Genomic DNA, 20,786 nt, shown 5'->3' with positions numbered 1-20,786 from the left:
TTTTAAAATAATCTTTCACTTTAAAGGGAAATGAGAATATTTGCTTTCTTTTCAATAACGCGATGGGAAGATGGATATCGCTCGCAGAGCCGGGCGGCAGCTAGCTTATTTTAGCTTAGCTGCTCCTCTAAAGCCCGACAATTAACACAGTGCATCTGGTTTATTTAATCAATAATGCAAAAACAACAGTTTGTGGTTTTAGAGGGTGTCACCTGCTGTAGCCTGTTCTTAATTAACAGTAGTTTATCCGCTGGACAAGATGTCAGGAAGTCTCTGCGTCTGGCTGTTGTTAGTCGAGAAATGCTGACCATGCGTAACTGCCTGTTAGACCACAACTTTTCATTTTTAAATTTCAGTTTGTATAAAGATTAAACAAGAGATTAAGATTAAGTACAATGTTTTTTTAGGCATGCTAAGCTAGGCTAAAATAGCGGTCTACAAAACAATCAATGTCAAGTACTGTTGAAACAGCCCATGTAGGTGATGACGAGATACGTCATACAAAAGTCTTGAATCTCCTCCTAAATTGTGAAATGTGGAACCAAAACAAACAAAATGTAAACAATGTGACAAAAACACAAACCATATTTTGGACTTTCTGGTGGGAAAAGGCCCTAGAAAGCAAATACAAATAGAAAAACAAACCGGTTTTTTTTCTAAAGTTGGAAACTTTCTTCAAGAGCAGTCTTTGTCTGGAAATGCTTCGACCAGTTTGGTGAAACAACGACTAAACTCCCCCCCTGTCTGGCCTCTACAGTGTATTTAAGGCATCAGTCCATTTGCACAGCAGACAGTGGGTTGGACGCGCTCAACTGTCCAGTTATTCCTGGAGCACTAATTAAAATTTTAAATGCACAGATCAATGTGTTCTGGGTTAAGTGGGAGTCTGGCTGGAAGACTTAGTGTCACTTGATTATTAAAAACACGTTAAAGATAGCACAAAATAAATGACAGTCTTTCTCAAACTATAATTAGAGTGTTCTAGTGTTACCGTATGTTGCTTAGTAAACAGTAAAGTATGTTGTTTAAAATGAGACACAGTTATTATGTTGCCAAGGAGCTTTAGGTGAACTTGCTCTGTTTGCTTCGGGATAAGTGACGATAACCTTCTCTCCTCTCTTAGTTCATGCTATTCTCATTTGTTTTTCTGTTTTCTTTTCAAACCTTCTCTCTGCTTTCTTTGACTTTTCCCTTTAAATAAACCTGTGTTGATCCTTGTAAGAGTTGGTGATTAGCAGGAATAAGGAGTTTACTCACGGTGTTAGTGTTCTCTCTCACTGTCCCCTCCAAACCATGCATGATTATTTTTGCATGCTGCTTATTGATTCTAGAGGAAGGTCATTGTTTGACCCCTGGGTGTGTGTATTTTTAGTGTTTCTCTCCAGGGGCATTTGATGTATCCCAGAAGCCCCACCCTTGCACCCCCCCACCCCCGCCATCATGCTGGGCCTCTCCCTGTTCGTCAGAACTGTTGTGATCAGCACATTTAACAGACATGCCGCGCTTTGTGTGTATGTGTGTGTTGGAGGGATATGGTGAGGAGGGTGTCAAACCACCCATGCATTCTACACAGAGAATTTAGGGGTGGGTGGGTGATGGTGGTGGTGTTGGGGGAGAAAGCTTTGACAACCGTCAGGGGGGATGATGTCATGCGCGTGGGCCGCATGTTTTCTGCAGCGGGGAAAAGAACAGAGCTCCAGAGGATTCATCTGGAAGTTTCACAGAGTGGAACCTGACACCGCCGTGTTCAGTCAATGGATGAAAGGATGCAGTGCACAGAGGAGCGGAGGACGGTTGGGATCGGTGGTACAGGAGATGATATGAGCATGATGAATGGAAGGAGGAAACAGGAGAGAGATGGATGAGGTTCTTGAGGGACGGAGGGATGGGAGGATGAATTAATGAATGGATGGAGAAGAGGAAGCAGACTTAATTGTGTATGGGGAGGGAGGGAGCCTGCGCTGCATGTTTCCAGAGATGGCAATGTCATTTGGACCAAAATATCTCAGCAAATTTTGCAGAGTTATTAGTGTTTCCCAGATGACGAATCCCACTGAAGTCAGTTTGAGTCAGCTGCTTAGAATATTTTCCTGGCAGCCCCTCAAGTGACATGTCTTGGAAATAGTTGAGTGAGCCCATGTGAGCAATCAGCAGGAACATGTCACAGCGAGCGAGTGGACATGTTGGTGATGTTTCAATACGCAGCGAGCGCAAAACTAGAAGAGTATAAATATTTTAGGATGAAAAAGGTGCCATATATGTAGAAGACAGACGAAAATGTCAACTTGGAAACACAACACGATTTGAGAGCTGAGGCCGCTGTCAATGTGTTGTTAACAAAAACACGTGATTTCCACAGCAGAATTTCTATGTCATGTGATGTCTCCAGACAACAGCCCTCGCCTGAATGCTACGGACATTTTCCTGTTGTTGCCAACGCATCTGACCCAGACAGTCTCCTGCTGTGTTGTTCATATGTGAAAGGCAAACTCCGGAAAATTGGGTCTGTGGGTTCACGTCTGATAACGGCTTTAATGTCTTTGATGATCCTGTGACTTTTCTTAACAGGTCGAAATGCAGGTCAAATGTGTCTAATACGTTGCTTTGGGACAAGATGAATCTGTTGAGGCAAATTCCACTTACTTCTTATGTTGTATGAATAAAACACAATGGAATTCAAAATAAACGAACTTTCAATGCAAAACGAGCACAACAAATCACTAATCATCTCCATGTCTCAGTTACACCATCTATTATTCTTACTCATTTTAGCCACTGTGAGTCCACTTGATGTTGCTGCTACCTTGACCATATTGTTTATTAGGAAAAAAGATGTATTATTGCACATAACTCAAAGAAATGCAGCCTCTTTTGATCTCTGCATATGATGACACAAACACGCCTACATTCATGACCTCTGGGTCCACTGCACACCCACGTACTACGGCTGCCAAGAATAAAGCAGCGTCTGAGCAGACGGCCAAATGAGAAAATTAAGTCAGAGTCAGCAGAGCTGAAAGCTCTCGTGATAACCACTCTTATAGTGATTAGACAGGAAAGTGTGGATAATGTCAGCGTGCAAAACAAGAAGAAAAGCCTGAGAAACAGAGAGTTAAGGGAGGGTTATGGGAGAGTGAGAAGGAAAGAAGCAAAAAATGCAGTGGAGAAAAGCAGATAAAGATAGAAGAGCAAAGGAATGGCTCTAGGCTGCCCACTGCCATGCCAAAATATGAAGATACTCTCCTTTGCCAGTAGTCTGTTGTTAAACCTCAGGACATGGTTAAGACTAGAAGTGGACTCAGAGAGTGCATCGTATCCCCGCCTCGGCCCAACAGTTGTGTTAATCTGTACAGAAGTTTTTATCTAATCTTGCTAATCGACAAGCAATGATGAAAACATGACCTCCTCAGTGGAGGTAAATAGCTGCAGGTCCCACCCAGAGCCCTTTGAAAAGTCAAACACCCGTCCGCTGTAAAAACATTATGAATTCTCTCTGTTTCTCTGTTTCATTGAGATTAACCAGTCTCTGCTGCTTCAGGTGTTTACTCACCAACAGTCTGTCTTGGCTCAGTTTCACACATGACACATGTTTCTTGCCGCTGCTGATGAAGTTCGAGTTTTAGGGGTTAGTTAATGACTCTGTTGCTCACAGGTGCTGATTTGTGTTGAGCTCAAAAGCTGATTATAGCTGGTTAGATTTGTTACAGATGAGCAGATGCCAGCCGTGTGTTTTTACTGTGACGGAACAACACTTTGAAATCCACAGGTGCTGACGTGGGGTCAGTTTTATAGGTGGTCTGAGGTCTCACAGGCCAGCAGGTGCTGATCAGTGCTGCTCTCTGCCCTGTGTGGCTGTATTTGACTCTTGCTACTTGGCTTGATGCGTTGCAGAGATGTTCGACTTGGTTTTGCTTTTGATAACAGAGTGCAGAAGGGTTTTATTGTGGGTTAGTGTGGCTGATACGCTGCCAGAATCAATCAGGACCACGTGGAGCTTAACTGAAAAGACCTGTTTTAGTGTCACGGCTGTGATATTTGATACGGTGAGGAATTCCTTGTGGGCACAAATTAGATTCTTCTTTCAGTCAACAGTGACGCTCATGGACTGTGTTGTATTTGCCTGTCTGATACGATGTCTGGAGGTGAGCGGCACATTAGGAGAGCGACCACATCAGCTACGGTCTGTGTCTGCACAGGATCTGTTCAAACTCAGCATCGAGTGTAGATCTTTAGGAAGCCATGACAGCAGTTAACCACGTAAACCAAAAGAAAATAGAGTCAAAGCATAAAAATCCGCTTTGCATTTACAGGCTTTTAGCACATGTGCAACACGAGATGTTATGTGGCTTTACAACTGGATTGTTAAAAGTTAAAGGTATCTGTGTCTTATGAGAAAAAAACACACCATAGCCAAGGACCAATAACAAACACTATATTAGTGCTGAAGTGACAAGTTGATTGACTGGTTTTTGAAATGACAAAATAATTGTAAAGGACTTTGAATATGAATTGAGTCATTGAACAAGGGCATATGGTGTGTTGGTTAAAAAAAACAAGCAATTTGTAAACATTGTCTTAGGATGGGCATTTGTTATAATTAATCTACAAAATAAATCATTAATTGCAGCGCTGAGCTCTACATTTGACTTTCAGAGCACAAACATCTTGACTTTCATTCCCGTTTCTCTTTGCCTCCATGTTTTCAATGCCCATTTGCTTGTCTGTTGCAGTATTACGCAAAAAAATAACACTGCACTGATTTCCCTGATGGAAGGGTGGGACATGGGCCAAGAAGGAACCCTTTGAATTTTGGCACGTATCCGGACAAACAGGCAGATCCATTTAACATTGCAAGATAGGGCATGTTTTTGACATTTTCACTAATTCATGACAGCCTGACCGAGCTTAAGGTGAGTGTTGGGCCTTGGCGGTGGTATACACTCCATTAAGTGTCCTTCTTCGTCTAGGAGCCTACAGTCATGCCAGCAGCTCCGTGACTCTGTTCTTATGGGCATGATGGGACAATAGTTGCTGCCTTTCAGTAGAGACTCAAAAGGGAGGAGCAGGAGCGTGGCTGCTGGCTCGCCATGTGTAAGAGAGAACGATATGAAGCCTTCAGACAGTGATGGACAGCTTTATTTGTCAATTCCTAAGAAGCTCATGAGCCCATTTCCATCCACAGGGGCGAGCCAACTTATTGGTTTTCCAGGGCAGATGTCAGCCAAGATCATGAAGGAAAAAAAGCTGGTTACATAATTTGCTGGTTTTGATTTGAGCAGAGCAAAAACCAGGAGACGCCCGGATCAGATGGGTATACACATGAGACGTGTGCCAATAGACAGAGGGCACCCCTGCATGATTAAAAGCTCAGGGTGACTGTGAACTGTACTCGAGCCTTGAGCTCTGTGGGTGATAAATGGAAAAGGCTTGGTTGGCCCCAAGCCATCTTAAATCAGCTAAATTAGCTTGTGTGTCTGTCTACGTGTGTTTGTGTGAGTGTGTGTACCCGTGGATTTTCAGGGGATGTGTATAATCAGGTTAATAAGAACAGGAAATGGAGCTTCTCTGAGCGATGGAGAGGGGGTAACAGAGGAAGTGGAGAAATGAACGAGGGAGGAACAGAGGGGATAATATTTCTTGGCTGGGATTATAATGTATGACTCTGCAGGTCTGCTTCTCGCACTGTTTCTCTTCTGGGTCTCTCTCTGCTCACCAGAGGGGGATTAAAACGTGTAATCTTATATGAAATCTATGTGATCAACATGTAAACACGGCTGGATGATGACTGGCAGCAGTGTGTTTTTATAACTCCTCTGTTTATAAGAAGCAAAGAACAGGGACTAAACAGACCTGATCGCATGTAATTTATGCATCTCAGCCTCCTTGGGTTAGGGAGTGGGTCGTCATTCATGCACAGATGGATGTTGGTTTTTGCTTCTTCTGTATTTCTTCCACCAAGCATGTCAGGTTTACTTGCACAAGAGAATTCAACACGTATTCAGCTGTTCAAGATTCTGTGGAACTTTGGTCTTAGTCATGACAGCATAGAGTCTGAACTGTTCCTCATGAATAAATATAGACTGTGAAACACATTAGACATTTATTGATTATGATTTCACCATTAAATATGCATTTAAAAATAGTTGAAATATTAAATAAATTAAAACTGCAAATCTGAGATTAACATTGAGCCTACACAAATGTATTTATTATAATCTTGGTGGTTTTAACCCATGCGTTTAATGACGTGGTATCCTGGTATCCGAACTTCTTACTCGATCTCCAATTCTTAGCTCAGTTCCCTATGGAGAAAACTTATTTCAGGTGCTTGTATGTATGAGCTCATTCTTTAGGTCACTACCTAATAAATTCAATGCCAGATTTATTGTTCTTGTTTGTTTGCATCCCTGAAAAATGCAAAAAATAGAATAAGGGTGTCTTATCAATATAGACTGAAGCCACTAAGTCTTGAATATACTGTCTCAGCTAATGTATCACCAGAGATGTGAGGCTAAAGGAAATATCACCAATTGTTATTTTCAAATAGTGCAAGATATGCTGCCTGGCACTAGTTCACCAAAGTCAATAGGCTTCATTCACTGCTGAAATATTTCAGTCTGGACCAAAGTGGTGCAGACTTAACAACCAGTATCTCTTCAGCTCCACTGCCAGCGTGGCTTTAGTCCAGATTCCATATGTTTCTTCTCCTTTTTTATTCGGGTCAGACACATTAGCTCCAAAGCAAAAGCACAAATAGCTGCTCTTTTTTATTTGCGTCCCCATGTATGTGGTCTGTGTCTGCACAGGTCTTTGTTGTAATCCCTCTGTTCCTCTACTCCTCTGCACTCCCTCACACGTCAGGGAATTGAATAAATTGCGCTGGAGGAATTCCCTGACACAGTAGATATAAAGAGTGTCATTGTGGCACAGGCATAATGAGACATGGATGGATTTATATAGAGCCTCTGTGATATGTTCAGCTCGGTGACAGACGGACGCAGACTTTGCAGAGAGCAGAGAGGAAACCATTGTCCTGCAGGTCAGACAGGACTCTGACCAGAGTGCTTCACATTGATGCTCCAAATTCCTCGACTGTCCTCCAGAGTGACTTTGTGTGTGTGTGTGTGTGTGTGTGTGTGTGTGTGTGTGTGTGTGTGTGTGTGTGGGAGAGAGATATGGTTCACATCATTTATCAACTTATCTATAAACAGTGTATCACTAAATATTGTTTTTTAGAGTATAAATATGTCTAATATTTGTTAAGTTGCTCTGTAATTAGATCTTTTATTTTATTTCCATGTTGCATCTTGAATATTTAATTAATATTAATTAAGAATGTTTGTTAATGCATACCTATATGAGAAAATGAATACACTCGTCTCTTATTTCAGGACTGGATTATTTATTCATCTGAATAAAATGATTATTTAGTCTAAACTCACATAGGAGAATTGCCTCGATACGTTTATTGTGTTTAATAAACAACGGCCTTTGGCATTTGTATAACCTTTTCTTTTCCCCTCGTCCCCACAGTGCTGTTGACGCGTGTGTTGTCCTTCAACGTGGACCAGAAGAACGGTCTGTCATTCACCGGTCCACTGGAGGACATGTTCGGCTACACTGTCCAGCAGTTTGAGAACAGCGAGGGAAAATGGTGAGTGGTGTCATTTGCTGGACATGTTGAGGAAATGAGGGGGGAGGTATCCAGAGACAAAAAAACATTCATCATCCTTTCAGCGTTTTCCTCATCAAAGCACAGATTCCAGTTGAAACTCACAAAAATGAACATGTTGATTTTTCTCATGTCCCTTTCATTAATTTCTTCTGTAAAGCATCCACAGCTTCATCTTACTGCAGCAACTCTTATTCATGAGTGGTGGATGATATAAAGATTCATATAAAGATGGACGACATAACAAGTGAGGCCTGTCTGGCTTCAGTGTCGGTCAAAAATTCAGAACTAGAATTAGATGAAAAGTTTTATAATAAATCGTCTCTTCCTTTCCTTTCTCATAATAAGTAATTTTCTTTATCAGAAAACCTCCCGAGCTGTTTAACCAATCCTAGAATGTTTTATTACCCCAAGAGGAGGCTTCAAATCTGTTTAATTCTACCCTACACACACACACACACACACTCACACACACACACACACACACACACACAACAGCTGCTGCTGTAATGAGGATCCTTGCTTTTATTGTAACAGCTAGTGCTGTTAAACATAAACTGCCTGACAGACTCTCCACACACTCAGCCTGTAAACTCACTGAAACCAAGCATCCGTGGCTGCCTGCTGAATCCGTCTGGGAGCACATGTTTCGAACCCTGTTAAATGCTATTAGCGTGTGGATAATGGCTCAGTGTGTCATCTCTCCTTCAGTTACATCCGTCTTGACATCTCTTCAACCTGTGGCAGCGCCGTGTCTGATTCTTTCCCACGCGGCCGTACCTGCGCTAATGATCTTATCCAGCTCATATGAGATCAGTTACAGCAATTCGCTCGCTGCTAATCAGCTGAACCAGCTGTGACTAACCTCCGCTCTGTTCATCGGGGAACACTCCGGCTCTGCGGCACCTCCAGATTGAACCGTAGAGTATAAGGGTCTGCGTGATAAGGACCTGGCTTTAGCTGCCGAACATGGGAATCAACATGGGCCAAAAGCAGTGAGACAGCAGAGGGAGGACATCAGAGACGTTAGGGGTGAAAGAGAACAGATGAAAGAAGCACAAATAAAAGATGAAACACTTTCTGAGAAAACGGAGGAGGGAAGGGAACATTAGAGATGATATGTAGTCCTGAGCGTGTGCATGTGGGAGAATATTACGAAGGAGAAAGATCGTTGTGAGGTGATGTAACACCGAGGTTGCTGCCGCCGACAAGCGACCGAGCCGAGAGCACGTTGTTGTTCCACTTGATGTCTCGCTTCAGATGACCAGGGCCCATTAGGGTTGAGGAATGTTAATAAGCCTGAATGTTTAAAGGAGGGCAGAATGTCCACTCTTTTTCACATCAGCGTTCTGACAGAGTTACCCAGTGTCACCGAACTCACGCATGGACATGGTCGTGTAACACAAGACTGTCACGCACACACACTGTACCTGAACAGCACAGACCTACACATCTGCAGACATCTGCAACTCATCATGCTATACTGTGTAATGAGGTGAAAATGAAGAGATGTTTGTGAACTATTTTAATTTGATTTCAGTTCGTTACCCTAGTGTCAGTGTAAAAATAAACAAGTGACAACCACAGGTTTAATTATAGCCGCAGATTTATTACCTGTGGTCTGTGTTTAATTTCAAGGATACTTAAGGCAAGTCTCAATTGTTGTAGTCACTGCTTCCAACCTGCCAACTCTTAACTTCTGCAATAATATTGGAATTGTGCTTGTTACCATGATCATAAAACTGTGTTGCTGTTGTGTGGGTTTCGACAGAATTTCTAATTGACGAAACTCCACCCCTTTTTGTGTTTGTATCAGGGTTCTGATTGGATCCCCGCTGTCGGGCCAGCCAGCAAAACGAACAGGAGACGTCTACAAATGTCCTGTGGGGAAGGGGGACAACACGTGTGTCAAACTGGATCTTCCGAGTAAGTATACAGTGTGTGTGTGTATGTATAATCGTTTTTGTTGCATCTAATGGACCTTTTCCAGTATAAACTCTGACCAAAGCCTGGTCCTAATGAAGCAAAACATAATTTCCAGGGTCCTGATTATGGTTAGTGTTGAGAGGTAGATTGTGGTTTGGTTAAGGTTAGGGATAAGGTTCTGGTCAGGCCATTCACAATGAGCAGAAGTCAATGCAAAGTCTGAATGAGGATAGCTGCTCAGGAGAAATACTGTGAATCCTAGCGCTGGCTGGTGTTTGTGTTGTAGTGCTACCGTGTGTTTAAGCCAAGTGTGTATCTGAGCGGGTCTCCTGAGGAGGAAGTGGGGCCCATCAGAACAGGAAGACGGTAAATAAACAAGGTTTTAATGTTTCATCCTTCCAATTATATCTGAATTAAACAGATAAACACAATTTAGCTGCCGTCAGCAGCCTGCATATGTGTGTGTGTGTGTGTGTGTGTGTGTGTGTATGTATAATATAAGAAGAATGTGAACAAGGCAAATAAGTCTTTTATTAGTCCTGTAATGGGGAAATTAGCAATATTACAGCAGCAAAAAGACATCTGCAGAAATAAGTAGAAAGAAATATCCACAAATATGAACTAATATATCAGTGAATATATTATGTGAGAGAATATGTACAGTGAATGAATATATCTGCAGGTTGACTCTCAGTTTATGGATTATTACTTTTTAATGCAACTCTTTACACCTCAGGATTATTGCTCTATAAAGTGCCTTGAGATAATGTATGCTATGATAAGGCACTATACAAATAAAATTGGATCAGTTGAATTGAGTTGAATTGAATTGAACAAGTGGAGTGTGCTTCATTTGTTTTTATCTTCCATGAGTTATAGACAGACAAAAGCCTAAATCTCACAATCTTAGATTAAGGCTGGAAAACGTCCACTGGGAATCGATTCAGACTGGCGGCCGGAGCCAGACCACTCAGCAGACAACTGGGAGTGGTTTACATGATGACAACAGCACTGTTGCATCCTGCATTTTAGAGAACTAGACTTGACTCAGCAACTACGTACTTTTATTGACTGACTCACATTTATTCAGGAACCAATCTTCTTGTGACATTGAAAATGATGTTTCTTGAGAGTCCCTGAGGAGCGTGAGTCAAACAGTGCAGCCGAGCAGGATGTGGATGTTGAGGAGGTTTGTCAATCAGGTCTAAGGGTTCATTTCAATCTGTGCCCACCTACAACGCCCTACTCTCACATTACCAAATGCGTCTCCTCACTTTGTGCAGGAGGAAAGATGCCAAAACCATAATGAGCAAACGTAAATGTGTGTGGTTACTGTGTTGTAATATTTAATCATGTTTCCCTCCGACCCGTAAAACTGAAAAATGATTATGCCACGGATAATTATTGTGTTGAAACGCTGGCAGGACGGTCGAACATCTTTTTTTTATTTCAAACCGCCTGCTAAACATTATTTTGTTCTGTTTATAGTCGGTTTTGGAAAATTAAGTCAGACTGCAGAACAGCAAATTCAGGCTGTAGCCTCACACGATTTAGAGCTGCTGGGTAAGAGTGCATGTTTTCTCAGATACCAACTTAAAATACAGATTTTGCATCATAAAATATCAAGCTAGAATGGCACTCATTAGAGTGCATACATCCGCCAAGGCAAAACAATCCCTTATAAAACCATATTTTAAATTTACTGGATACCTATTTTTATTTTGATCTGCACCAAAGTTCACTTGCACATAAAACACTTGTGCCTGATTTTTTTCATCAAGAACAATTAAGTATTCTCTGAGAAAACTGTGTCTCACAATGTTAAAGAAAGTAATTAAAAATTCCTGGATCTACTATTTTATCAGGATCCTGACCAAACTGTTATAGATTCTTCCTTGGGCCATGTCCCATTCTTCCACTAAGTACCACAGTGATCTGTTTAGTTGTTTTTGTGTTGTCCCGTTCACAAACTAACATACACCCTACCAACAAAGTAGAATGGTACTCAGTAGAGAGCAAACCTCCACCGAGGTCCAACAGTCCCCTTTAAATCAATCAAGCTGCACAAAATTTCACACCCAACTAAATTATTTCCTGGGAAATAGGTGAAAATGTTTGAGAAAGGGGAAACAAATTCCTGGATCTGCCCCCTGATCCAGATCTGCAGATCTTTGTGTTACGCTCTTTAATTGCTTTGTGTAATCTTGCTCACAACAACTCAGTCACGAGGGGTGAAAACAGCGTCATGGAGGTTATGAAAATATGAGACACACAAGACAACACTTTTTTTAATGTTAACAGTATGTAACTGAGAGGCATCATCTTTATCAAATAGAATGAATGAATGAAACATCCCTGTAAAAGAAAAACATTACAGTTCATATCTGCTCCCTGGTTAAACACTGGTATGTTTTAGTAAAGGCCACTTTACAAAGTGACATTTGACCCGTATCCTCCTCTGACTTCTCAGAGGTCATTCCAGACCGAGAGGGATTATATGATCAGTGCCATTTGTTCTGATTGTTATCTGGAGTCACAGTCCACAGAGGACAAAGACTGTATTCTCCTCTGCCGCTCCACAAAGCTGCTCTCAGTGCCGCGTGGACACATCATAAGGCTCATCTCACCCATAGTCTAAGATAGTCAAGAAAGAGGTTTCATTTAACTCGCTTAAATGAAACGTGTGTTAGAATAATACAAAGAACGTTTCACTTTTGAAGTCAGCGATAAGTCATCAAAAGCCCAAATATAATGAGGAAGGATACAAGGAGAAGGCAAGAATCTGCGCCCAAATGGAGATGAAGGAGAGACTGCTAACTACTAACAGCTCTTTTGCTTTGTGTGTCTGAAGAAGAGCACATACTGAAGTCATAAGTGGCTGCTAACGAAACTCAGAAATGGGAATTCATCAAAACGCACCCATGGGGATTGCTAAAGAGCTCAATGCAACGTTTGAGCAGGCAACTGAGTGGGTTTGTGAGAATATGTGGATCCCACAGAAAAAGAAGGGGAAAAAAAGCAAGTCAGATGGGAAGGCATTCCCAGGCTGAAGCAATAGTTTGACATTGCGTGTTAATTTTAGCCACATGTTGTGATTACTTAATGATTCGATTCCTCTGTTTGTCCTCTTTGCCGCAAATGGGAGATTTATCAGCGAAACACTTAGTATTGTACTCGATGAGGGACAGTATAACAAACTGTATTTACCCACATGTCAGTGGTTTCTACATGTTGTCGAGGTGGACTGGAAGTAAGAACAGAGTTCTAGCTCCTCTCTTCCTGTGGGAAAACAGAGAAGAGGAATTCATCCAGCTGTTGGTGCTGCTCCCTGTTTGTCTCACTCTGTTTATTCATCCATATTTTCTCCTAGAAAACACAACAGTTCCCAACTTGCTTGAAGTCAAGGAGAACATGACCATGGGAACCACACTGGTGACCAATCCCAACGGAGGATTTCTGGTAAGGAGGAAGTTGCTCTTTATAGTATATGAAAGTGCTCTGCAGTATATTTTCCATAGCAAACACAAAAGCATCACTGAACTTTGCATATTTTCTGCAAGAAATGGGGCAGCGTGTACATTCTCTTGGCCTTTGGTCCGTATGGAAACGGTCCATGTCCCCCAGTGAGGGTTCATGTCCTGGGAATCTAACAGGATACTGTAAATCAAGTGTATAAATGCAGAAATCTATGTAGGCGATGGCGAGGCCCCATATGTTTCACGGTTATAAATTTCAGTAGAACTTTATTAGTACATGATTATGAGATTAACACGGTGTCAACATCATAGAAACAAGGCCCACAAGGCCAATAAATACATATTTTTGCAACCTATTGGGAGGAAGAAAATATAACGTTTAACTGTGGGGGCAGATTCTGCACAGCCACAATGTAACTGAAGCCCTAACACCTAATGTGATCAACACTGGTGTTAATGTAACTCTTCAACACTATGCCCGTGTTTATACACTGTAATGCGGCACCTTCCAGAGTTAATACAAAACATATGACGATTCTGATTTCAGCCCAGAGACACATCAGACTGAGTGAATAATGAATAAAATGTTTTTCTAACAAGACATGTTGACATTATTTGATTGCCATACAGGCTATGTATGTGTTGGAAGTTTGTAGATTTACTTTCTATGTTAAGATGGCCTCTGGGGATAGAAATCTCTTTGGTCCAGACTGCATTAGCTAAATATTTACCGAATGGATTGACATTAAATTATGTGCAGACATTCATGGTCCCCAGAGAAGGAATCCTAATGGCTTTTGGTGATCTACTTACTTTTCATCAAAGGCGATGTCCACATTACCGTGTTTTAGCTTTAAAACACATTACTGTTGCTATGACTATGGCTGTTACCCACACTTTGGAGTTTTCGAAAGCCTAAAACTGAGGATGTGGAAACACTGCTGTCCCTTTAATAAAAAAATGCCAGGGCTGCATGGAAGGGCACGAACTATACTAGACTGTATATAAAGAATGACGACATGACAGCTTCCCAAAATCACATTGATGTATGTTCATGTGTTCAAGAGTGAAACATCATGATTGACACCTGAGACTGACTCCCAATTGGTCGAACACGTGTATCGATGGAGCCTCATAACTGCAGCTGCATCCCTTAATGGTGCAGACTCTTCCTCCAAATGTGCAAGATGGTAGCGTTCGTAACCGGGATAATTTGGCTTAAATTCTGGATAGTGAGAGAAAGTGGAGATGCGTCGTCTATCTTTATAATCAGTCTATGGCTGAAGCATTTGAAAACAATCAACCAGGGTTTCTTACTGATTGGTTCTTCTCCCAACTCAACTACCTACACTTACTTTCCATCTTGTTTTCAGTCCGAGAAAGTACTTCTGTTTTTTGTACTTTTCAAAAACTCTGTTTTAAAATGAAAACTAGGTAGTATGGATGTAGCCCAAGGCCTCCATGATGCTCACATTTTGTGTTTGTTAGTGAAATATCTTTAAAAATGGATATGGACATGGACATTCATGATAACCAGAGATTGGGTCCAAATCCTCTGAATTTTCCTGTAGCCCTATCATAAGGTCAACATTTTGATATGTCCAATACTTTGATTCATGACCAAATACACTTAGCTGACGACTGTTCTTGAACAACACCCTTTGCAAATGTCAGCAAAGCATTGAGTTTGTGGAGCGAGCAGGGAAATGTGAGGAAATGAGGCTGAAAGATTAATTTTCCAGTTATTGTCTGTAATTTTGAAGCTCTGCTCCCTTACAGGCTCACTCTCTCTGTTCCCCTTTTCTATTTAGAGAAGTTAAGTCTGAGGCATCTCTGGTGGTTTGTAATAGTCTCCATGTTATCCTCAGTTTGAGTAGTTCTTTCCTCTGGGTTTCTGTCTTCAGTAGCAATGCATCGCTTCTCACTCATGACCTCATACTGGTGGAAACCTAACCAGTCACAGCCTGAGTCTCAGTGTGTGTGTGTGTGTGTCTTCTGTCTCCACAGGCGTGTGGTCCTCAGTATGGCTACATGTGCGGGCAGCAGCAGTACATCTCGGGAGTTTGTGCGAATGTCAGCTCTTCCTTCCAGATCCTCAACTCTGTGGCACCGACTGTGCAAGGTACGTCGCCCGGCAGCGTAAGACACAACAGATGTCCGCTAAGGACGTCGTGGGGATAAGAGATTGAAATCTGCTCTGAGCAGCAGTACCGCCCAAGACCATGACATCAAACTCACCCTCCCTAAGTGAAGAGGGAGATTAGAGCATTCTTCTTAATGTAAACTCGTCTGCGACCCCTGTCCCTCGCTCGCCCAGCCTCCCTGCTGTGTTGTATGCCCAAGTTAGGAGACAGTTTATGGGCCTGGACTCCGTTTCCCGGGAATGAAACAACGCAGAAAGAACTACAGTAAACAGACAATCTTTCGCTCTGTTTTTCTTTCAGTATCATTTTCTCTTACATTCCTTCATCAAAAACAAACACGTGTACACATTCTGATAATATAGTTGCTGTAAGAACCCATTAATATGGCAAGTCTGGAATGGTTTTTGATAAACCGATTTTATCAATCCTGAATTAAAGTAAAGTGAAGAGCTGAGGGATTAGAAGAAGCAGTACTCTTTAGAGAGTGAGACTTTGTTCTGCCTTATTGTGTCAAGTGAGACGTCACTAATGTCTTATTAGTTCTCTGCATGACTTTTTAAAATCAAATTTAAAACCGCTGTTCATCAGACCGGATCTCCGGGACTGTTGGACTCTACTCATCACGTGGGTAATACTGAACTTGGGATGACTTGACACTTTGAACCTCATCAATTAAGTGAATTACATTAGGATTTTGAATGTCTCATCCCACTGGCCAATCTTCAACTTGAAATTTATTTTGTGATGTCTGTGATTAACTCTGACGCTCTCTGTGTATTTGTTCTGTCTGGCTGTGTTTGTTTTTTCCGTCCTCTCTGCTGTACATAGGCCTCTCTTGCACAAGACCTCTTGATCTTAATTACACGAAAAGGGTTTCACATATGATTAATGAGAAGAAAATAGCCTATATTTGTCTCCTAATTAGAAGTATATTGGGTCGCTGGTACAGAAATTAAACTTCAGTTTTATTCTATACAATCGGCTGGTTATCCTTTAAGACAAAGAACTGTCTCCTTGTTTTGCTTGAAAATTTTCCAAAAGCCTTAAAGGATCCAGTAATTCACAAGAATACAAAGCAACAATGCAAGGGAAACTATATGTAATTGCACACACATTCATAGATAACTTCAGACCCCCCAAGTTTGAAACCACTGCTTAACATTATTACATTTTGATTTGAAGCTGTAGTGGGTCTGCTGAGGGCAGAGGAAACAGTAATTTCACAAGTAAACAGGAAGAGGAAATAATCAAATCTATTTCTGAGGAATTAAATATGTGGTTTTAATCATTTAGTGAGATTTGCATCCACCTTTGGAAAAGGAACATTATATAAACCTTATATGTGCATAACGGAAGGCCAGTCTCACCTTTCAGTATGCCTGTAATTTCATACACAGAGAAACCAAAAATCAAAGTCACCCTTTAATCAAGTATATATATTTGTATATATATATGATGTATTATATGTCTTTGTTCCAGAATGTGGGAAGGAGCTGGACATTGTGTTGGTTCTGGACGGATCTAACAGCATCTACCCCTGGACCGGCATCATCGATTTCCTGCAACGCTTCATCGAAAATATTGAGATTGGACCTAAACTCTCACAGGTCAGTTCCATGAATGAAAAATGTAATCCTATTGTCTTAAACATGGGGGATACATTATTAAAAGTTGTGTTGTGGAATCAAACATTGATACGTGAATAATCTGATTAGTTTTATAACACTATACTGACATAAATGATGAATGAAGGAATCTATTATATTATGCCAACTAAATTTTTAGTATTTTAGTGAAAGTCTTAAGTCCCTCCGCTATTGAGTGTCCCAGATGTTGCCAGCAGTAAGAATAACTGTGGGATGTCATTCATGATCCACGCCTCAGGGACTGAAGACTTAATGGTCTTTCAAGTCATTTTAGCCTCTGTCTTACTCAGTTAAACCTTGAGTTTATTTCTGTCCACTTGTCTTACATCGTTCTGCAAATAGGCGGTTAGTCTTTATTATGATTTCAGTGATCTGGCCTGAAGCTAGCGGAGTTTTCCAGCGGGGAACTCTGGAAACTCTTCTTTCTGGGCAGCCAAGTGGTTGTAAGTCACATCTTCCACGGCTGCTGAAGTCCTCTGCCTGCTGCATAAAGCAACTTGTGTCATATAAATCCCACCAGACCCGACCACATCCTCAGCAGACTGTCTGGGAGGGGACAGCGGAGAGGACAGAATTAGAGAGAGAGAAACCCATGAGTTTGAAATAGGATAAAATTTAAAATAAACAATGTGCGTGTCTGTTTGTGTGTTTTCCAGGTGGGAATAGTGTCTTACGGGGAGACTGTGACTCACCGTGTCAACCTGAGCCAGTTTGAAAACACTGCTGATCTGCTGGAATTCGTCAAGGAACTCCCTCAGCAGACCGGCTTCAAGACCATGACCTTCCTCGGCATCGATAAGGCCAGGTACTCAACATTTACCCATCACGCTCATTTGTATTGAAAATCGAAAGAAATCTGAGGGTGTGGCGTTAGAAGGGAGTGAGCCCATCACACCTCTGCCTGAAGTTCGGGGCCCAAGGTGTCATTTGGCGCAGCTAGCCTAGCACACAGAAATCTCAGTCAAGTTGCATTGTGGATAATGTAGGCTCTAGATTTTGCCAAAGAAGAAGAATGCATGGAATAACTAGACCTTCACCTAGGCCCAACAGCCCCCTTAAATTCTGCACACACTCATATCCCTGGGAAAATGTCAAATTACCTATCTCACAATGTTAAAAACTGTGATAAAAAAAAATCCTGGATCCGCCCTTTTATCCAGACCAATATTCAATGGGTTCTCTCTTGGCCGTGTCCCATCCTCCATCAAACCAACCAACCAATAAATCTTATAGGCGGAGGTCAAATTTCTGCCAATGCTATATGGATTTTGACACTTCTTTATAACTTTCCATTGTGAGACCAACAGCATTATGCAATTGGAATGTTAAATCAACTAACTTGCCTATTAAAAGTGTTGGACTGGTTTAATAAGAAAACATGTGGGCCACACAAGAGCTTAAACCAGTACAGATGTAACTTACATCTTGCAAGCAAGTGTTATAAAACCATGGGCATCTCTGACTAATGCTTCAACATGTGGTTTATCACGTGGTTGTGTGTGTGGATAGGGACAGATGCCTCCATCCAAAGAGGATGATGCACCTGGGTGTATATTGAAGTTCTATCGTCTAAATTTTGAAAATTTCTATCAATCAGGAAAGAGGCCTTCATGCCAGAGCGCGGAGCAAGACCTGGCGTGAAGAAAGTCATGGTGATCGTCACTGACGGGGAATCACATGACTCCTTTAATCTAGACAAGGTCATGGGAGAATGTGAGGATGACGACATCGAGAGGTTTGGCATTGCTGTGAGTAGAAACCATAACGATATAAAGTTAAAACACTTCATCGTTTCTGTCAACAAGCCAGTAAATCAACCAAATTGAATATTTAGACAAATTCATCTTTTTGACAAGTGACTCCTCCTTGCAACAGATCTATTAAGCAATACCATTAAAGCTAAATCAAGGGAAGGTGTAATGAGAAAATTGTTGGGCCATGTAAATCTTCTGTTCGCAGACTAACCTTTACGCGTTGATGTTGTTAAGATACGTTTATTGTGTTTCCAGGTGTTGGGAGACTACAATCGTCAGAACAAAAGTGCAGAAGAAGTGCAGAAGTTCATCAAGGAGATCGAGTCCATCTCCAGTCAGCCGTCACGAGACCACTTCTTCAACGTGTCTGATGAGGTGGCGCTGTTGACCATCGTGGACGCCCTGGGAAACAAGATCTTTGCCTTGGAAGGTGACAGAAAACACACACAGAACCGTTTTAAACATTCAAAACAAACACCTACCTTAGTGCTCATACAACTGTCAACTTTTTAGTAGTTCAACATTTTGGAAAATCCGATTATTCACATATTCACCAAGGTCTCCCGACTTTCGTTTGCCAAGAAGTAGTTGCAGGACAAAACTCCCCTTAAAACCAAGTCTGATTTTATACAGAATTTAATCTATGGACTTTAGAAGTGTTGGCGTTTTCACACCTGAAGGTTTGGACTATGGTTTGAACCAAAGTTTATCTTTAGCACCGTAGTTACTGTACAGAAATGAAAGGGCTCTATCAATCTTTTCGTGTGTATTAAATCAGTAATTTGACAGTAAAACCGAGACCTTCTCATCATGTCATTTTCTTTGTGGTTCAAATAAACTTTTCTTTCCTCAGCCACCACCAGCAATTTCACCTCCTCCTTTGAGATGGAGATGTCCCAGACTGGATTTAGTGCACATACTTCTAAAGTAAGTCTAAATACATTTATTAATCATGTCAGATGAACATGCAATCACCACATTTGTGATGTAAAACCAGTGAACCAGACTAAATGACCGAAGAGTGTATCATCCCTTTGGGACAGGGGGAAGTTTACATGAGTGTGGGCGTTTATTTTAAAAGGAACTATTCACGTATGATGGAACTATGGGTGTTTGCTCAACTAATTAACTCATCCAGACACAATTCACCGGTCTTATCTGTGGTGCATCTTCTGCCCGTTGGTGATTCACCTCAGTCGGTGGAGGACCTCCGCACACAGACTCCTCTCTGTCCTCTCTGCTGCAGACAGCTGCTGTTTTTTGTCTGCGTGAGTGTGGGAGACACAAATAAAGACAGGGTGAGATAAAAAAGTTAAACACGAGGCAACAGCAGCAAGAGAGACGGTGAGGGGAGGTTGAATCAGATGCTTGTTCACTCCAGTTAAAAACAACATGCGTGCTTTACCCACTTTGCACGTCGCTTGAATTCATTCATTAGGTATTTCCCATGTCTATTTAAGGACAAACAGGCTATGCCTCTCTTCTGCCTCTCTTCCTGCTCCTGTTTATCACATCCTCGATCAACGCATATTTCGTCTCTGCGCCTGCAGGGGCTCATTCAACTTAACACCACACCACACAACTAAATTGTACGGTTAAGTGCTGAAACACGTGAGGCCTTGTGGCATACAGCAGTGGGAAGAGGCCACTTGATGCAGTTTGACTGACCGTCCGTGTTTTGTCCTGTGTGACCCCTCCTCTTCCTCTCACATAACTCTGTTTCCTGTGATTGATGGATGTTGTTCTGAGGACAGCCCTGGTCAGAGGAATCCTTGTTTTGTGTCCGTTCTCACGTCTGTCCCATTCTTGTAAATGATCCATGAGGGAATTTCTTTAAATGTGTCATGAAATTTTAGATGGACTCAGGGATAAAGTGATTTGTTTTTGTCTGTGTAAGGTAAAGGTCGAGCGGAATGGTGGTATAGTGGTTAGCACCGTGACCTTAAAAAAGGTTCCTGGTTTGAATCCTGATTTAAGTCTTTCTCTGTGGATTTCTCCCGGTGTCTATGTTGATTATCTCCGGGTTCTCCGGCCTCCTCCCACAATCTGAAAATGCATAGATTGGGATTTGGTTAATTGGAGACTGTTGAATGGGTGTTTGTCTCTTTAAATTGGGCCCAAGATGGGCTGGGATTTTCTCTCCGGCCCCCCATGACCCTTACAAAAGG

General features: G+C 41.7%; 1 protein-coding gene across 1 annotated transcript in view; it reads left to right on the top strand.

Moving 5' to 3' along the window:
• The first annotated feature begins 4,132 nt into the window (after window positions 1–4,132).
• The window catches only part of itga1 (integrin, alpha 1), a 35,305-nt gene continuing 18,651 nt past the window's right edge, over window positions 4,133–20,786 (top strand). The window contains exons 1-10 of the mRNA XM_061073923.1: window positions 4,133–4,142; window positions 7,534–7,654; window positions 9,489–9,598; window positions 12,969–13,057; window positions 15,082–15,196; window positions 16,698–16,825; window positions 17,521–17,669; window positions 18,462–18,612; window positions 18,874–19,048; window positions 19,472–19,545. Coding sequence (XP_060929906.1) covers window positions 4,133–4,142; window positions 7,534–7,654; window positions 9,489–9,598; window positions 12,969–13,057; window positions 15,082–15,196; window positions 16,698–16,825; window positions 17,521–17,669; window positions 18,462–18,612; window positions 18,874–19,048; window positions 19,472–19,545 — 1,122 coding nt within the window. The remainder of the gene's footprint in view (window positions 4,143–7,533; window positions 7,655–9,488; window positions 9,599–12,968; window positions 13,058–15,081; window positions 15,197–16,697; window positions 16,826–17,520; window positions 17,670–18,461; window positions 18,613–18,873; window positions 19,049–19,471; window positions 19,546–20,786) is intronic.

Source organism: Limanda limanda, chromosome 1 (genome assembly GCF_963576545.1).
Source record: "Limanda limanda chromosome 1, fLimLim1.1, whole genome shotgun sequence".
Taxonomy (NCBI): domain Eukaryota; kingdom Metazoa; phylum Chordata; class Actinopteri; order Pleuronectiformes; family Pleuronectidae; genus Limanda; species Limanda limanda.
The sequence above is the reverse complement of the archived record's forward strand: the minus strand, read 5'-3'. Positions and strand labels throughout refer to the sequence as shown.